The 19,331-nt window shown below is 42.3% G+C and overlaps 1 protein-coding gene across 2 annotated transcripts in view; it reads right to left on the reverse strand.

Moving 5' to 3' along the window:
- Nucleotides 1-7,464: 7,464 nt before the first annotated feature.
- Nucleotides 7,465-19,331, reverse strand: part of wnt5b (wingless-type MMTV integration site family, member 5b) — an 82,278-nt gene continuing 70,411 nt past the window's right edge. For both annotated transcript variants that reach the window (XM_041963523.1, XM_041963524.1), the window contains 3 exons: nt 15,160-15,452; nt 9,479-9,637; nt 7,465-9,390 (listed from right to left, as the gene is read on the reverse strand). In XM_041963523.1, coding sequence (XP_041819457.1) covers nt 9,091-9,390; nt 9,479-9,637; nt 15,160-15,452 — 752 coding nt within the window. In that variant the 3' untranslated portion in view covers nt 7,465-9,090. The remainder of the gene's footprint in view (nt 9,391-9,478; nt 9,638-15,159; nt 15,453-19,331) is intronic.

Consider the following 19,331-nt stretch of genomic DNA (forward strand, 5'->3'; position numbering starts at 1 on the left):
TGTCGCTAGACTAGACTGGACTCAGCGACGTCGGAGGAAGGCAATCACTGCGTGACGCCGCTCGCATGACGGCGGACAGCCAATCAGATCGCTTAACGAAACAAAATAACGCCCCTTTACTGACCGGAACAGGAAGAGATACTGAATAAGATTGTAGTCTTTAACTAGTTTGGCAAATTCTAGGCTAGAAAAGTGTGTAAAATTAGTGAATTTAGTGACATTTCTCAGCTGAAACAAATAAATGAAATATGTTATGAAATATGATGTGAGCTGGGCCACTCTTTATTTAATATCAGTGGTGTTTTAACTGTGTTGTCAACAGTCTCTCAGTTAGAAACTTGTTTGGCAAAGAGCTACCATGTGGAAATTGAGCAACTTCCAGCTATATTTGGTCATTACCTACACCTTAATCTACAGAACAAAGAAACATTACATAGACAGGACAACAGACACATGATTAAACTGCACATTAACCTATCAAGTATTTTGTGATTAAAAAGTTGACGTCTTCAAATGTTATTATTATGTTATTATTCTAATCTTATGTTAGATAGTCAAAAAAAAAACCCCAGAGATATTAAATTCCTAACGACAGAACAGAGAGCTAACAGCAAACAAATCAGTAAATGAAATTAAGTTAGCAAATGTTTGGTACTTTTACTTGATATACAATATAAATGATTGATTGAATAACAAAGTTGTTGATAGGCTAAGAAGTTTCTCTGTTGCTGTAATAATAGTATGACTAATGATATTCCTTAGCTATTCTTACAGACGGGTCATAACTCCTCAACACATGTGATGAGCAACTGTACAGTATAAATAAAACAGTTGCTGTGACAGTTCAGCTCTACCCCCATATCGCAGGTGAGAGTGTGCAGTGAGATAAAACAAAAAAAAAGAGTTTGTACTGAGAATCACACTATGACTGGATTACCTGCTTTTCTGCTCCCCTAACCTGGGGCATACCAGGGTGTACCAGGCCAGAACACACACACACACACACACACACACACACACACACACATACACACACACACACACATACACACACAGCCTGCTGTGGTGCAATTATGGTTGACTCTGATTGCATGATTGTGCAAATGGATTTATTGTGATGCAAGACTCAAACAACTGGGAGTGTTGCTACACTCAGCAAAGTTCAGTACGGCTTCAGTGGTCCGGTTGATCAGGTTCACAATCTCACCCTAAACCAGTTCAGCATCTTTTCAACAGATATCTGTTTGTTTTCAAGGGTGGAGATGCCTCAGAAATGCCATCTGGAAGAGGTGAGTCCAGAAACACTGAAAGCCTTGCTGTGCTAATGCAGATAACTGTATCTCAATGATGTCACCTCACCCGATCATGACTGTGTTTTCCTGGGGCAAAGATTTTATCTTATCATCTTAAATGATTGATAGAAATTATTGAGTGTCAAGCTTGATTTGTTTTTTAACTGAAGGTGTCGTGTATTAGTTTAACTGTAATGTAATTTTTGGATTCTCAACAGAATCTCACATAACTTATAATGACTTGCAAATTATTTTTACATAATTCATTATCACTCCAAACATGGTTTTATTGACTAAGACAGGGGTTTTTGCAGCTAATCGGTTGAGCTGGCTGGCATAGAGTTCATCTCCCTCTGTCTTTCTTTCTGACCAAGTTCACCCTCATGGTTTAAATTATTGATTTTGTTTTACAATATAACTGATGTGCTTTGAGCGTTCTGTGCCAAGTGTACGCAGGCACATAATGTGATGTGATTTTAACCTTGGTAGTGTGATGCAACAGAAGATTTCTCTGAACGAAACGCCTCAAAACGAGGAGTGAATGCCTCCTTCAAAGTTGTCTGTTCCAGGAGTTTGTCTCAGCTATCTTTCTCTCTCGTGGAAAAGCAGATAACACAGAATGACTAATAGCTGGCCAGATATTGGAAAAGGAAACAAGATATCTCAGCATCATGGTCATTGCCATTTGTCAGTTTGTCTCTGACTTAAAAAATGTTATCAAATTGTCAAATTCTCATGTTTCTCAGTCAGCCTTATTCAGCATATAATGTGATATGCTTCAAAAGATTAGGAGCTGCTGTTTACTGAAGGGAAACCTTCAGCTCCACAGGCCTCCGGTGAACTCACAGTGGTGGCGACATCTCTCGCAGCATGTTTGCATAACCTTGATTTCTGATTGCACCATGCTCACATTGCAAATGCAGCATTTAGTTAATGGCACTTTGTTGCTCAACCTGTGCGTTTCTGGGGCCTCCTACCAAGCCCCTCCTTGGGTAATGTGACCATTTATGTAATTTGTTGCTGCAGCTACTAACTGGAGCAACAAATTACATAAATTAAAGACATTTTTAAAGAGTTGGCTGCGCTTGGTTAAAGAAATGTCAAAGGTTCAATCAGCATTGTGTGCACAGTGTGTTTGTTTCTGCCTCTGTGCTTAAGAAAAAAAAACACCAAATGAATAAAGATATTAAATACTGGACTATCTCTAATTAGCACCTTGTGCACATAATCTCTAATGTCTCAAAGTTACTTGGCCATCCATATTCTTTGTAAATTACATCTATGAAGACTAGAGTAAAACATTTAAAAGCAGAAAATTGAGAATAACAACAAAGAAACATGTTTACCGGTCACTAAATTCTTCTGTTTTGCTCATTATTAATTTACATCAATTCCCTCAAATGAGTAACTTTCCATTAGCAGGCAGTGGTGTGTGTAGTAATGAGATTGTTTATGTTGCTGGGAGGTTGGCATCCACTCATCTTCTACAAGTCTCAACAGTTAGACCACACCTGACATCAACTGCATATTTCTTTTCAGTTCTTGTCACTTCTGGGGAACAACTTGGAAGTATTAATTTGTTTCACCATGCACCACCTGTAAATAATACGGCAAATGTAGCACCACATTGCTGAGATCCATGGTAGGAACAGGCCCCACATGTGGTCACTATCACCCTGATCTAATACACACACGCAGACATGCACAAACAGGGCGTGATGGTGGAGAAGAGCACAATGCTGTGAAGAGTCTCATGTCCACCACACCTCATTCTCTCACTCACAGGTCATGGAAAGTTTTATCACCGCTGTGTTCAGGATCAGTGAAGCAGAGCGCTCTCACACAGAGCAGCGCTTTGTAAATTGTTAACTGTGTTGTTAATGATGTTAATAATGCAATCCATGCATATGGCATATTGTTCAGAAGCCAGTTAAGTGTTATTTTCTTTTATTGGTATTCTGTGACAGCTCCACTGACATCCGACACATTTTTCATGAGGCCTGGAGTGACACTTTGCATACCTTCTGGTGTCACTGTAAATTTTAATCGACTTTTCATGGTCGCGGCCCTGAATTCCTCAAAGTGGTTTGATGTCAGCCACACTAATGGATTTCATTTGCAGGTGATGGCGCTCAACATTTTCATTTTGCAGTTTGCGTGAGGTCTTTTTCAAATGCTTTTGCAATTAAATGCGACCTTGATGCAGCCAGCATTTACATTTTGTTTGCTTAACAGCCACAGACTGCGTAATCTTTGAAAGACGCAACTGAAGCCATTCACAAAACGTGGCAAATGTTTTTGAAAACAGGGTCGTTCCGTTTAGTCCTGCAGCAACAGTCCATGTTGCATCATTGCTCAGTGATTTGCATGCTTGTTGGTTTCAGGTGCGGCCACTTTACACCAGCTGCAACAGAAACCAGCCATGCAGATACATGAGACCATACATGCAACATGTACATTCAGTGGGCTGACTACTCCCCAGGCTTAAAAGACATTCATTAGGATGAATAAAGTGATGCTGATGTAAGAAATACACTTATAGCTCACAGTGCATTTACTGAATCTGCTGTACCATCCCGAGAAGATTAGATATTCTGGTTTAGCAGGACTGAGCGGTCCATTCTGCTCCAGCCAACGCTTGTAGAAAGCATATGGATGAATGAGCTTACAGATAAGTGGCCGAGCATTTGTGTTTGACTTCTCTGAGCCCTGTTTGTGTGTGTGTGCGTGTGTTTGAAAAAGCAGAGGAAGAGAAAAATGAAGAAGCAGAAAGAGCAGTCGACGCAGTGACAGAATATGAATGTGTATATACTGTGTGTGTGTGTGTGCGTGTGTGTGTGTGTTAGAGAGAGAGAGAGAGAGAGAGAGAAAGAGAGAATTAAGTTGTGTCTTTTTCACTTCAGCTAATCCAGATCAGAGATTGCGCCTACGGATGTCTAACTACAACAGCTGCTGGCTAATCTACACACACAAACAAACACACACACACAGCGTGCAAGATCCCACTGTACAGTTTGCCTCTGGCATTATGTACAGCTCCAGCTTGTAAAATGATCAAAGGTAGCTTTGTCTCAGTGAGTCAGCATTGTGAAATACACTGAGTAGTATCTCCTGTACACAGTAGGCGACTTGAGGGCGGATGAGGTGGGATGCCATCCACCTTTTAAACAAAATGACCAAAATGCATCCCCCCTTGTTAATCTCCACCCTCCATCCCTTAGTAGAGGAGAGAGTGCGGGGGCAGGGGGGTAGAAGTCAGAATCTATGTCTGACCAAAATAATAGTACAGTTGTACTTTTGAGAATTAGACTAGGCCTATATGATGATTCTGCAGCCCATGCAGCTATTGCAGACATTTGTCTATTTTAAGGCTGCTTTTATATTCAAAATGCTCTACTTTGGTGGTTTTCCCCCTTCTGGACAAAGGAGGAGCAGACACCACAGCACCCAACGCCTCCTCTCCTGCTCCATCCCAAAAGATAAATTGTGTGAGTTTATGTACGAGAGCGTTCAAGCCGCTAAGCGGGCTCTGCTTCAGCTGGCAGTCAAACACTAAAATGTCCTGCAGGTAAGAGCCAGAGGGTCAGGTCAGGACTCAGCTGGGCCTCATTAATGCCATCCATGAAGACTGTGCTGACGTTCCAGACCCGTTTGCCACGCAGATGTGCAGAGACGCTTTCTGGCCTTTTTAAAGCGCCCAGCGGCTGCATGTTTCGCCCCACTCGGCTGCTTAGCTGTGTCTCCAGGAGGGGCAGAGTCAAAGCTGGAGAGGGGAAGATAAGGGAAATGTTTATAATGAAGTCTAAGCTGCAGGACAGCTCCAGCTCACCAAACACATGAGGAGACAGAAGTCAAACTCCAAGGTGAGAGAGGTGGCTGAAACAAAGTGAGAATTTTTCTTAGTAATAAGTGCCCCTTTAAGGAAACTGGGAAGGAATACATTTAGATAACTTCTCCCTCCCTTTTCTGAACTTATGTTGCTTTAACTGCATTTTGTTAGAATGATGCAAAATGTACAAGATTGTCTTAAGACACAAAAGCTGCAGACAGATTGATGGTAAAGTCTGCAAAACCTGCCGGAGCCAACTTTTCCCACTACACCACCCTGTGCACACTCTTCTGCAGGAACTGAAAAAAAGGTGCTATAAGTGCATAAGAACACACATAAAAACTGGTATTATAATGACAAAAAACAAGAGTCACGTGAAAGAAGCGTAAGCTGACTTTTTGTTTGTTACGTTCACTTTTTGTTTGTTACCTTCAGACATGAGTAAATTCAAATTAGCAGCATCACAGTGGCAGATGGCTGTCAGGTGCAAAGGATTAGAGAAAACACCAGGTTACACTTTCAATCTTCAGCCTAATCTTCAGCAAACACACGTGCATGGAGACACACACACACATCACACCACCATCAGACACACACACAGAGCACCAACGGAGAGCAGCACATCATCAGCTGCAGTTTTGTGTGGAACAAAAAGAACTTAAAACACACACTCCTGTACCAGGTGAGGGGGATTACACACTGACGGCGCTGCAGGTCGGTCATGCTGTTCTGGTCAGTGGTCTAATTGAATTAGCAGTGAGCAGCTGAGAGTAATGGGATTGGTAGTCAGGTCACTGTACAGGCCGTCTTAGCCATGGCTGCGCGCTTGGCGTTTAAGTGCTAAAAGTTGTTAGAGGCTGTTTAGCTGCTGGAGCATTTCACAGAGAAGAGCTGAAGCCACACTGGTGGCGCCATTAAGGAACAAGAGAGTCTGAGTGTAAATGATGCAGTTTGAGACGCAAACAGAGTTAATAGCTGCTTCACTTTAGGAACTGACACACTGTTTGTCCATCTGATGGGATCATAGGTCTCCAGAGAAGCTGAGATGATACAGCAGGAATCAAACATAACGAATGAATGCAATTTAAAAAATAAGGTCCTCATAAATCACCAAAATTGTTACATACATATTTTACATACATTTGACACATATATAAGCTCAAAGTGATGTGAGCACGAAAGCATTCTGCTCATGTTACCACTGTAATACTGATATGATTGATCAACACAGATAATTGAGCTTAACTGCACTCATTAATCATGATTAATGGGTTTGAGGATTGTCTGCCAAAGACTTTAAATGTAAAGATAAACGATGGATGTTAGATTCAGTTTTGCAGGATTATTTTATTAGTTGTCAAGTCAAGGCAGTTTTATTTAGAAGAGAGGTTTTCATATATGTGTCAAAATAGAAAAATGCTATTTGTGAGCAGGTATAAGGAACTTCACTGGAAAAAATTCCAGAAAATTAATCTTGGACTAATAATCTGTAAAGGGTTGAACAAATTCCCATTTTTTGATGATTTGATTGTATTTGTCAGTGAGCCTTAATCAACATGGGAACATTTCGTTTTAGAAGATCAGAAAAATTGTTTCTGTTTCTCCAGAATAAGTGAATTTAGACCACCTAAAATATCATTCAGTACAATTACAAATATCTGTTGTAGTACAGGGGATAGCGTTCGCTGATGTGTTTTTTCAGAGGTCACACACAAAGACACAAAGTGTTCTTTCATTTCACTTCATTTTAAGTATATTTAAGTATATTTTCAACACACTGGTGATATAATACGCTTGTAGTGCAAGTGCGTTTTGAACGCTTGTAAATCCTGATTTTCACTGGTGTAAAGGTTGTGCCAATTTAGCATTTTCACTTCAAGTAATACTCAAGTATTCCTCAAGTGGTACTCAAGGGCTACTTGAGCACCACTTAAGTATACTTGAAGGTGACAAAAATAGCACAGAGTATACTTAGTACATTCTTTAACAAGTATAATTTAAGTATAGTATTTTATTACCTCACAAAAATACTGTACATTACAATTAGTGAAATAAAAATGGTCAGACATTTAGCCAGTGCTTCAGTCTAGAATGACTGAGAATGACTTATGTTCAGTTCCTTTTTTATTACACAGGGATTTTTTCTTCCATTTATAACTTGATTGCTGTAAATGGCACTACTGTAAATCAGTTTCTTGCATTGCTTCCCTCTTTAGCAACAGCGGCGTAATTTTCCAAAACAGCCTCTAAATGACGGACTTGTGTGCAGATGTGCGGAAACAGAGTGAAAGTGTTGGTCGTCTCAGAAAAGAACTGCAGCAGACTCAAAAACAGGACAACGCCTCATTGTCGAAGACTAGTTTATCAAAAGGATACACAATAATGCTCATGTATAAAACATAGAAAACAGGATGAAAAACAATAATAAAATATACCTTCTTTTCTGATCTACTACTCTGTTTTAAAGTAGCACATAATAAATTGCAGTCCTCTCTGTTTTTCAACACATTCAGTCCTCTTCCGTCCACTTTGTCCTCTCCACCTTCGATCGGATCACACCAAACTCTTACAAGAATCTCAACCCAACCCATCCAAATTGCAAAAACTCATGGTTAACTATCATAAAACGTTAAACTGGTGGCACAAGCGCCAAACAGACACCACAGGGCTTTTTGTTGACTTAACAAGTTGCATAAGGACATGAGATGAAGAGGCGCACTCGCAGTGAACGTGTCTCTTAGTGCGGGTTCATTAAGGCGGATACAGCACATTAATCTCACTAATGGAGGTTCTGCTCACTTCACTGTCAGATGAAGGTCACGGAGCCGGAGCTGCTCCTTTAAACGGCGGCGGTCGTCAAGATGGCGGCGGCCGGCGAGCCTCATTAACCTGCACGGACACACTTGTCAGCTCACAGGTGCTGGAAATCTGCTCTAACAGCAGTAGTTACAGGGAGACAAATGGACAGAGTGTGTCCTGTAAGTCGTTAGTCCTTTTTTGACTTGAAGATTAAGTGTTTTTACTGCACTTTTCATGCATTTTCTAGCGGAAATCCACACTCACAGCTTGAGTTTCCCAATCAGCTGCGTGGCTCCTGAATATTCTTGAAAAACAATCACATAATTGAGCTTCTCCCCCCTTTGTCTCTATTCCCTTTCTGCTTTGCGCCCCCGATAAGTGATCCCTCTCCTCATCCGCCTGTCAGTCTGGACTTTTCTGCATTTCTGGTGCACGCAACTGCAAGTGTGTTTTAGCGACGTCAGCACAACTCACGTATGCTACAATTACTCTTGCATGGTTAAAGGTCAAAGGTTCTTTGAAAGATACACGTTGACAACAATCAAATGGCTTCAAACTCCAAAAGGGCTGAGTTTTATGGGTCCAAACTGTGCCTTAGGTTTGTTCGAGCCTCTTTAAATAACAATCAGAGTTGTATGTTTACTTATTATTTAATTATATATTTATTTCTTCTCTCATTTCTTTGTTATCACACTTATTGCATGTGTCCACCTTTCCAGGATCCAGTCGATCCACTTTCTGGGTCCGTTATCCTTGATGTCCTTCTTTGTTCATCCATTTTTCGTCCTTCCGTCTTCCCGTCCCTCCTTCCTTCAGGGTTGTGATCAGGATACAACACAGGACAGCAGAAAGTGACAGGAACCTCTGCTGAAAAATGTCTCGTCCAAAAAGCAAGGAAGAAATCATATTCCTCCTCGCTTCCTATCCTCCCATCCATCTCGTCTTCTTCTATTCTTCTAAAAAAATATGGCCATGCAGCTGTTATGCAGCTTTTGCTCTTAATGAGAAACGGCAGGAGGTTTAGAAATGGAGGAGAGAAGGAAACAGAACGTTGAAATTGTGTTTGCTAACTTATCCTGAACACAACCCTGAAAATCCACCCTGCTCTCTTCCATCCGTCACTCCTCTTCATCGGCTCTCCCTCTCCTCCCTCCTCATCCCCTTCCAGTGCTATTTGCAAACAAACTGGTCGACGAGCGTCGTGCAGCGTTTGCACTTGACGTAGCAGCACCAGTGGAACTTGCAGTGGCAGCGCTCGTGCTTGTAGGTCTTGAACTGGTCGTACCCTCGGCCGCAGCACATGAGCTCACAGCCGTCCATGCCCTCTGAGGTTTTGTTGCAGAGGCGGCCCTGCGTGCCCAGAGAGCCTGTGGTTTCGTTGCGAAGGCAGTAGTCGGGGCTGGGGTCGATGTAGACCAGGTCCTCTGGGGTCGGGGTGTTGAAGCGCTTGTCTACCAGCTCCAGCTTGCCCTGGTAGGGACAACGTGTAGAAAGAGTAAGTTGGTGTAATGATTTAGGATTATTTTGGGGGTAATACACTCTGCTCTGAGTTTATTACCTTGCGTCCAATGCGCATGGCAGCCGCACTGTCATATTTCTCCTTCAGGTACTCTCCAACACGCCTGAAGTCGGCCAGCTGCAGCCAACAGGTCTTCAGACTGCAGGAGCCTGAGACGCCGTGACACTTACAGGCCACATTTGCAAGGTTATAGACCGCCTGGTGGAGAGAAAAAGACAGAGGTGTTATAAATTTAAATAGATTTCCAATATAAACTCACACATTAAAGTCACATTCAAAGCTGCATAAAAATAACCAGCTGTCACTCTTTTTTACAGCTGTCTGCTTTTAGGTTTAGAAAGAAACAGTGTGTGTGTGTGTGTGTTAGCTTGACTTCCTTGTAAATGATTATTATACAATAAAAGCACCGTAAGAAAGACAAATGAGAAAAAATTAAAAATGCACGTGCAGGAAATTGTCTTGCAGACAGAACCGGACCTCTGAGCCAGCACATTAAGACCCCTGGCACAGTGTGAAACCTACATGCTGTGCTGTAGATCTACTGTATTTGCTGCTGCGCTGCCTCCATCTAGTGGTGAGCGTGGGTAACTACTCTCTCCCATCAACTACTCAGCAAAGTAATGCAGAATAAATGTGCTCAACAAACTGCCCTTCGAAAAATCAAGATAAATGCAGATAATAGACATGTATTAAAACACTTATTAGACTTAGATTTAAATGATTTTAGTTAATTCTGCCCTACAAAGCCAAAGCACAGTAAATACATATTGGCCAAAGACCAGAATCTGACCTTTTGACAGTCTAGGCCTCGAAAATTTGTAATTTAATAATAATGTGTAAAAATACAGTTGTTATGAGATAAATATAAAACCAAACTGCAGTTCTGCCAAGAACAGAACTAGCTAGGCAGCTAAAAGAGCTAGGCTACGTCATGTATAAGCACGCTATGGAGACAGCCACTGCTAGCCCCGGCTAATGCTAAATTAGCTTTTTCATGAGCTGTCATTCTAATTGAAAATTATCAAATTTGATTAATAGACTTTGACTTTTTTATTTGGTTGTTAACCCACACAGCTAACAGGACAGTAGCTAAATCTCTGCTAAACAGCTGAACTAGTCTGGCTAAAAGCTAACTAGCCTGGCTTAGCAGGGTGGCCTACAGCAGTAACTGCCATATGAGCCTCTGACTAGTGGAATTCATGTGATTTGGTGTGAAATGAAGGCATTACCACCTTTCTTCTTAAGGCTGCAGCTGCCAAATTAAATGGGAGGAACAGAAAATGAATAATGGCTGATGGGACAGAAACTGCATGCAAGATCCACATGTGCCAGCTGTGCACTTATAATATGCACTGCTACACCTCCTGAGGCTCGAAAATATCTTTATACAGCAATAAATCTAGAAAAGTTCCTGTCTCTGGTTTTCTGTGCACTGATGCAAATCCCTCTCTTGTAAAAATGTGCAGCAAAATAGAAGAAAAATGCAAAAACAAGGAAATGATCTTTGCTCCATATGCTCTGTACTCTGACTACTCCACCAAACTAAAACAAACAGCTGACTGAGAATAGAAGGCAGAAGAAATGTGGCTCTCTTGTAAATCGTAGCTCCCACACAGAGAAAGCAGTTATTTAAAATAACAGTTATACTATGAGATGACATTCGTTTAGCTATAAAGTGTGTCGCTTGCAGTGGAATTGTCCTATAAGAGAGAGATCACATAGCAGAACCACATTTTTCACTTGTTTTCATGACTTTCATCCAAATTTTCTCTCATTAAAATTATTTCAGACAAGCTTACTAAAAGTCTAACAATAGAAACATAGTTCTCATTAAATTCTGCAAAATCCTGCCATTATTTCCTAACTAAACACCCTATTTTAAACCAAAAAAAACCCTCCAAATTGCCCTATTAAATTCATGCATTTTTACTGAGCAACTGCAAATTGTCTGGCTGGGTCTCAACCTTATGAAGCATTTTTTAACATATGGGTATGCTTAAAAAGAACAGAGCAGGAAATACAAGATTTATGGTCCTTGCAGCAGTGGACTTTAGGGGGCGCCCTTCACTCATGCAGCTGCACCACGTCGGCCAGGCAGGCTTCGAACCACATAACACACACAGGTATTATACCATGTGCCGTGCTGTCACTGATCATGCTTTATGCTGTGTTTGCACCACAGGAGCCACACACACTCACACACATCAACAGCTGATTGCTGAATTGACTATATTCTGATTTTCCCCTCGCACAAATGAACCACCCTGCCTCCTCACATTGCCCGCTCCCAATTACCTCCTCACCTCTGTTAACCCCTGCATCCCAAACAGACCCGACCCTCAACCTTCCACCTCCCACCTCCTGCTCCCCTGTCCTCTACTTTACTACCCAGCAGGCATAGCTCTCGGCACCCTCCAATCCTGAGATTTGACCCCTGTGACCCCCTCAGACAGACGCGGAGAGCAGAGGACAATGACATGTTGTGAAGGTGGAAGCCTTGTTTTGAGGGTTTTTGTGGCTCTGCTCCTGAGAGAGCAAAAGTCTGAACTAAAATGGAAAATAAAAGGCAATTTTCTCTTTCCCTTCCCAGAGAGACAAGCTAATGGGAGACTAAGGATTAGTTTCATACACACAACACCAGGAAAAAAATCCTTATATTTTATGACTCCTAGCTGTCTTACGAGCCTTCGTTTTTCTCAGATCCCCCACTGTGGGGTTTATTAGAGGTTCAAAACCACAGTAATGAGAAAATTAGGGATACAACTCTTTTTTTATCTATGGCCTCACATTGTGTTAACATTTTGAAGGCAAAATCAGCAGGAGTTTATGAGCAACAACCTAAAACAGATCTATTTCAGCTAACTTTTAACGAGTCTTTTCCCTGTGTGTCGTCTTTTATTTCATTACTTATGTTTTCAGGTGTCGCTGCTGTTATTCTGCACATTTCTCGATTCATTTGTTTGAGCCACATCCTTCGAGCGGCGCTATAGAAACAGCGCATCACCATTAATGTTATTATTGCAGGCTGCCAATAACCTCATGCTGTCAGATCTAACCATGCATGTACTGTATGTGTCTGTGTGTGTCCAGCGTCACACTGAGCTATTTGGTGGGTCGTGCCTCCTGGGCGCAGCGACACTGGACCTGATGAACACACACACACACACACACACGCACACACACACACACACACACACACACACACACACGGGCAGTCATCCATGGAGGAGACACGGTCTCTGTGTCAGGCACAATAGGTTCTGCTCAGACAGGGTTAGGGGTTAGGAGCCGTGTGTGTGTGTGTGTGTGTGTGTGTGTGTGTGTGTGTGTGGAGTCAGTACTAGAATGGGGCAGAAACAGAGAAAATAGCCCACCCTTTGTGACAGGATAAGCAATGAATGAGGAGTAACGATAGCCAAGAAGAGGGGCATGTTGTCCTGCCTGATCTCCTTGTTCTTACAATTAAAAATAATGTTATGACATTAAACCTCAACTTTTGTTGAAAAAAGCAAGGGAAATAAATATTTTCTTGGATTTATACTTTTCATACTGTATGAATCCATCTATTAGTCACACTATTTCTGTTATTTATACATCCTCTGTTGCTCTCCCTGTGGTTTCTTAACTTTTTCTCCTGTTAAACAGCTTTCTGGAAGTTTTTCCATGTCTGAACTGCAGGCTTGCATGCCGTAAAGCCCTCTGAAGCAAATTTGCGATGCAGCCGACTTCACTGCAGAAAATGCGTTGTGGAGTGCAGCTAGAAACTCCGGTCTTTGTAATGAAATGCTGCTGCTTGTAAATCAAACTTGGTGACAAGATCATTTTTTGAAAATTACATGAGAGCGCTGCATCGGAACAAAGAAGAAGAAAACGTTTCTCTCACACTGTTTGACACCGCCTTATAAATAGCCTGTATCTGCTACTGTGTCACAAGCTTGAAACATCACTTTTTATAGCTATACTGCTTCAGCAAATAGAAAAATCTATACAGTTTATGTTTTATTTTGTACCATTTAGATGTAATTAATACAATGTTGTCTTTCCAAATCAAAAGGATCAAGTCTGGTTGTCAAGCAACAAAGTGATCCACAGGTTGATGGATGAATCTGAAAGTTCATGTCTGTGTTCAGGGCAGAGGCCTGTTACTGTCTTTAGACTGGGAATGTACATCGAGTTGTTTTGGTCCCTATGTGACAAGCCCGGCCTCATTTGATTTGTGTGAAACGGAGACAGTGGACCTACGTGGCTGTGTGTGTGTGTGTGTGTGTGTGTGTGTGTGTGTGTGTGTGTGTGTGTGTGTGTGTGTGTGTAGGTCTTTTGAGAGTCGGGGGAGTGTGACGGAGGTCCATCCCTCACCCTGCGTCTCTGTCTCCAGACGCTTGTACACACAGACGACCACGTTGTCCGCCTTTTACACAAATCAAATGAAGCTGAGCGCACACACACACACACACACACTGAAACACACACACACACACACAGCGAGCGGCACGCCCCTGTCACCTCCACAAAAGCCCTGCGGTTTGCCTTGTTCAACCAAGCAAGACAAATCCCGCTTAGGACAAACCGGCGCGTCCACGAAAGAAACAGAGAGAGAGAGAGAAGAAGGGATGAAGAGGAGGAGAGAGGCTGTCTTCCTCTCCTCCTTTTCATCTCCCTCTTCTCCTCTCTTCCATTTCGATGGACAGACAACAATAAAAACCAGGGATCAAACAGGAGAGAGGAGGAAAAGTCATTCAATGGAGTGTGTGTATGCTACTGAGAGGCAGAAGAACTGTGTGTGTGTGTGTGTGTGTGTGTGTGTGTAATACAAGGCTGTAGCAGTAGATCTGTCTCTCTCATACACTCTCCTATAGCCCCAATGGGACCCTCAGCAGAAACACAACCTCTCCAGACCCTCACCTTTGACCCCTGATACACACACAAAACCAGGCTAACTGTCTCTCACACAAATCATATGGAGCAGACACACACACACACACAAACACACACACACACACACACACACACACACACACACACACAACGTCTCTGTCTTGCAAACAGCTTAAACAAAGCTCCTCTAACTGAAGATAAACACATTCTCCTGATCCAGTGTGTACCAGAACGGGCAAATGGACCTTTTACGAGGGAGGTGTGTGTGTGTGTGTATGTCAGTTTGTGTGTGTGTGTACAGCTCAGTTGAAGGTGAAAGGTTTCTTTTAGTGCATTTTTTCTAATGCCCTCCTCACCTGAAAGCATTTCCAAACGACTTTAACTCCAACATCAAGGTTGGAACAACAAATCTTTGCTGTACGGCAACCTGAGTGGGCCAAAATCCCTCAGAAACCATCCATCAGTCTTGCTTGCTTGCACAATTCCCCTCTCTGAAATCTCATCATACAATTACATGTTATCATCTGTTGTGCTGTTGCATTTATGTGTGTGAGCTTGTGTGTGTGTGAGCTTGTGTGTGTGTGTGTGTGTGTGTTAGTGTGCTGGAATGTGCTTTGACCTGGTGACCTAGCCAGACTCCAAGGGCGTTAGCAGTTATACCATTTGGACCCTCCCAATAAATAACTTACACACACAAACTCACAAATACTGCCAGGTCAGGCGATCGGGGGCCACCTCGCCTCACACACACACATTCCTTGCAGGCATAAAGATGGAGTGAGGGGCCCTCTAAGCTTAATCTGCATGGGGAACAAAAAGCATCAAGTGTGTTTTGTCTGCCGTACCTGTCTGCCTGCTTCGTTGTTCTGCAGGTTCATCAGTGTTCGGGCGTGCTCCGTGGAACCGCGTGGGTAATTCTTCTCCCTCTCCCTGGCGTCCACGAACTCCCGGGCGAATCGGTAGCCGTAGTGCACGTTGTCGCCGCAGCCGCCCCACAGCCAGTCGCGCGGCAGGTCGCGGGGTCGAGCTGCGCGGCTGCAGCCGCAGGTGGAGAGCTCTCCCTCGCGGCACGCCCGGCTGATGGCGTTGACCACGCCGGCTGCGCTGATGGAGTAAGTGAAGGCCGTTTCCCTGGAGCCTGACGGAGAGGAGGACGTAGATTCCATATTAGGTCAAGTTTTAATCAGGACGTCCGCTGATATTTTAAAACTGTTAGAGAACACTTAGCACGCATACACACACAGAAAGCTATGTTTGGTCACCATGCTTTTTATTTAGTGCTGTAGTTAAGGTGTGTGTTCAATGACAGGAAACACTGGTAACTGCTCAGGTTAACCCCCCCAACACACACTCACACACACACACAGAGCAAACAGCCCCACACCCATTTCACCTAACAATGGACAATAGCTGTGATTTTGGGCTCTGACTCTGTACCTGGTTAAACTCAGCAGCTTTAAATACCAGCTCAGTGACCCATAAGACACGTGCAGCATTTAACGAAGTGAACACATCACTTTGGGTTTACCTGTCCTCGCTGTGGCCCGTCAACCCTGCTGTTAGAGGCCGACTTCACCCACATTATAACACATTACTTAATCGGCGTCAACACTTTTCACTGGAACTCCTCTAATAAACTGTCCCTCTAAAGACTGCTGACAGCTCATTCTGATGATTATTATTATAAACCACACATTTTCAGTATAAATATGTTGCTGCTAATTGTTTCACTGCAGTGAGCACAATAAATCCTTCTCATTGCATTAAGATCTCAAATCTTGGACAAATTAATTGAAAAGTAGCAGTACTACAGTGCAGAAATACTCTGTTACAAGTAAAATCTTGCATTTCAGCAGTATTAGTATCAAAATATACTTCATACTTAAAATGACTTTATATGCTGCTGTGTAGCTTCACCTCTAATAGTATATATCAGAATTTATTAGCTGATAGTTCTGCACTCAGCTAGCAACTTAACTAGTAACTAAGACCCACATGCAGATAATGTAAATAGTCATTCACACATAGTTAAATACGTATCTGTAATGTTAAAGTTGAGCCCTAAAGCTAGATTATGGATCCTGACTGAATAAACAAAAAGAAAACATCTGCACCAGACTGCTGTCAGTTGCCTCGATGCATCGCTCTCAACAGATGAGCCCACATTAATGACTTGTGCTCGCTAACACCATGTAACTCTGTGGAATACACAGCGCGGCCTGCATGTCGATTCCACGCATTAATACACAAACCATTCAGAGGAACGGAGGACAAAGCTGATGGCGGTCTGACAGGTAGGAGGTGAAGCTGAACATTTGCATGTGAACAGCAGAGAGCCTAGACTTCGCTAGACTCAGATTCAGTGTTTGACTTTTTATAGGGTGAAGTTTCTCCCTTAAATGGATGTTTGCCCTTCTCGGAGATGAGTTCAGCGGTCTTACACACAATGGTATTTTTTAGTTTAGTTGCTACAGATGATATTTTTGGCCTCTAATGCTTCTCTAGTGCTTTAATTTTCCTGTAATAACACCAATAGGTGGTCAACCTCAACTGATTATTAATGTTTTATCATACTGTAAGGTATTCTACTTCAAATATTTGACTATTACACTCCCTCATTCTCTTTTTAGGCTGACAGCAGATGAAAAATTAGCCTTTTAAGATAATTTGGTCTCAATTACAGTTTTAAGTATGCAAACAATAAATAAACCAATAAAATAAAATCAGGAATAAATGCTGTCATTCTTATATTTATCCTACTTAATTATTTCTTTAACCTGATCATTGTGAGTCAGTAATGATCAGTTGTGATTTTATTGTTGTATTACTATACTTCTTCCATGCTAGGATATAATAGAAGTATTCAGATCCTTCACTGCAGTAAAAGTACTGATACCACACTGAAAATACTCCACTACAAGTAAAAGTCCTGCATTCAAAATCACATTAAAAGTAAAAGTATGTAACTATTAGCAAAATGTACTTCAAGTGTGAAAAGTAGAAGTAGTCATTGTGTAGTAAAATGCTCCCTGTCAGTGTTTTACTATTATATTCCAGGGGGGCAGGCAGACAGGCAGGTCTGCATGCAGATCTGAGGCGTGTGAGCTCTATATTCAGGTTTTAGGAGCATCAGGATGCTGCATGCATATTATGCAGCGCAGAGACAGAGAGACAGAGAGAGAGAGAGGCCGACTGGTTTATGAGACCGCGGAGGCCAGACTTCAAATAGCAGGTCCGGATCTGCCGGCTCGGTGTCAGCTCATCAGCGCATTTCAAAAGAGGGGCCGCGGGACAATGGACCGGCTCACACCTCCGTCTAAACCTGCAGATAGACTGACTGTCAATAGAGAGCCGTGCCGGCAGAGAGGCACGGAGACAGAGGACGAGCAGCAAACACCTCGTCTGACTGCCCGCAGCGGATCTGACACGTACTTGTTGATGAGCGTTTTCCCACATCGCCCGCTGGGAATTAGACGCTCACGAAACTGATCCAGGATCTCAGGATCCGAGCCACTGCTGCATAATCCACTGCTGTGTTAACGTTTCGAAACCATTAAAAACGTCTACTGCGTTAATACTTCGCACAAATGACACTTCTTTGTTTTGTTTTTTGCTCTTAATTGTCTGCTTTTTACGCGTCTTCGTTTTTCCATTGCGCATGCGCAAAGTGACAAGCGAGCTGGTTTTCACTTTCGGGAAAAAAAAAAATTTGGTTGTCAGTGTTTAGGCCAAAATCAGCAAATGAAATGTGATTAATGTTAATTAACAGGCCTTTTAAAAAGCAGTCCAGTATTTTTGGGGTATTTGTTTAAAATAGCTGAATCTACTGTAATCCTACAGACTAATGTTGTGAAGAAAATGTCTAATACAGGAACATTAGGACAACTGGCCTGATAAATAAAAACAATTAGACTTTATTCCCTGGTGAGTGGTCTTTAACAGCCTGCTGTAAGTCTCTCTGGGAATATTATGTGGAATACACTGATGCGTTCTACTGAACTAGTATCTATCCTGTATGTTTGCTGTAACTTAAGTGTGTTTTTTAATGTCATTTCTTTGCACGACCTCGTCCAAAATAAGTCTGTTCTTCCAAACCCTGACCCTCTGCTGTATGATCAGTGTATCAGGTATCAGTGTATCTCTGCCGGCCCTCTCTGCTCTGCTCCAGATTCAGTTTTAGGCTACTGTCTGACTCATAACATGTGGTACAGTGTATTATTATTTCAGCCTGTTATTTCACTGACCTCAAATGACCCCTCCTATCCTGTCAAACATTCAACACCCCGATCTGCATGACCCGTCTAAGCGCTTGCGGTGTTAAAGGGACAGTTCACCCCAAAGTCAAAGACACATTTTTCCGTCCTACCTGCTGTGCTATCTATGCATCGAGATCGTTTGGGCGTGTGTTGCTGAGTTCTGGAGATATCGGCTGCGGAGAAGTCAGCCTTCTCTTGAATATGATGGAACTGGATGAAACTCAAGCTCAGCAGCAATGTCTGTTTCTAGAGATCTTCACCTTGTTGTGACCAGCTTCATGTAGGAACTACTTTCTTTCTACCAAATCCTCCAACTGTATCCCTGTGCAGATGGAAGTGTGTATTTTTGCTTTTGGGGTGGACTGTGCCTTTAATAATCATAATAAATGTGAAACAAAGAATGCAGTTACAGAACTGAATACTCTTTCTACAACTTCTTTTGCCATCGCTTGTTCTATATTTCAAAATAGTCAATAACACAATCCAGCTGTTGCCACTGACGGATCTTTCTCATTTGATCAGGGGTCATGAATGGTGCCTGCCAAACAAAGTTCACAGTAACATCTGAGATTTTGCATGCTCCAATAAATCCCTCCTTTTTTGTGTAATTGTCTTAAAACAGAAACTCTGCGGATATTAACATAAAAAACACAAAATCGCACAGAATTGGAGGGAGAAAAAAAAGAAGAAGAAAAAACTTAAATGGGGGCTGCCATCACTCTCAAACTGGTTGACAGGTCTTTTCAGACAACTATAACCTT

Source organism: Chelmon rostratus, chromosome 22 (genome assembly GCF_017976325.1).
Source record: "Chelmon rostratus isolate fCheRos1 chromosome 22, fCheRos1.pri, whole genome shotgun sequence".
In the NCBI taxonomy this organism is placed as follows: Eukaryota; Metazoa; Chordata; class Actinopteri; order Chaetodontiformes; family Chaetodontidae; genus Chelmon; species Chelmon rostratus.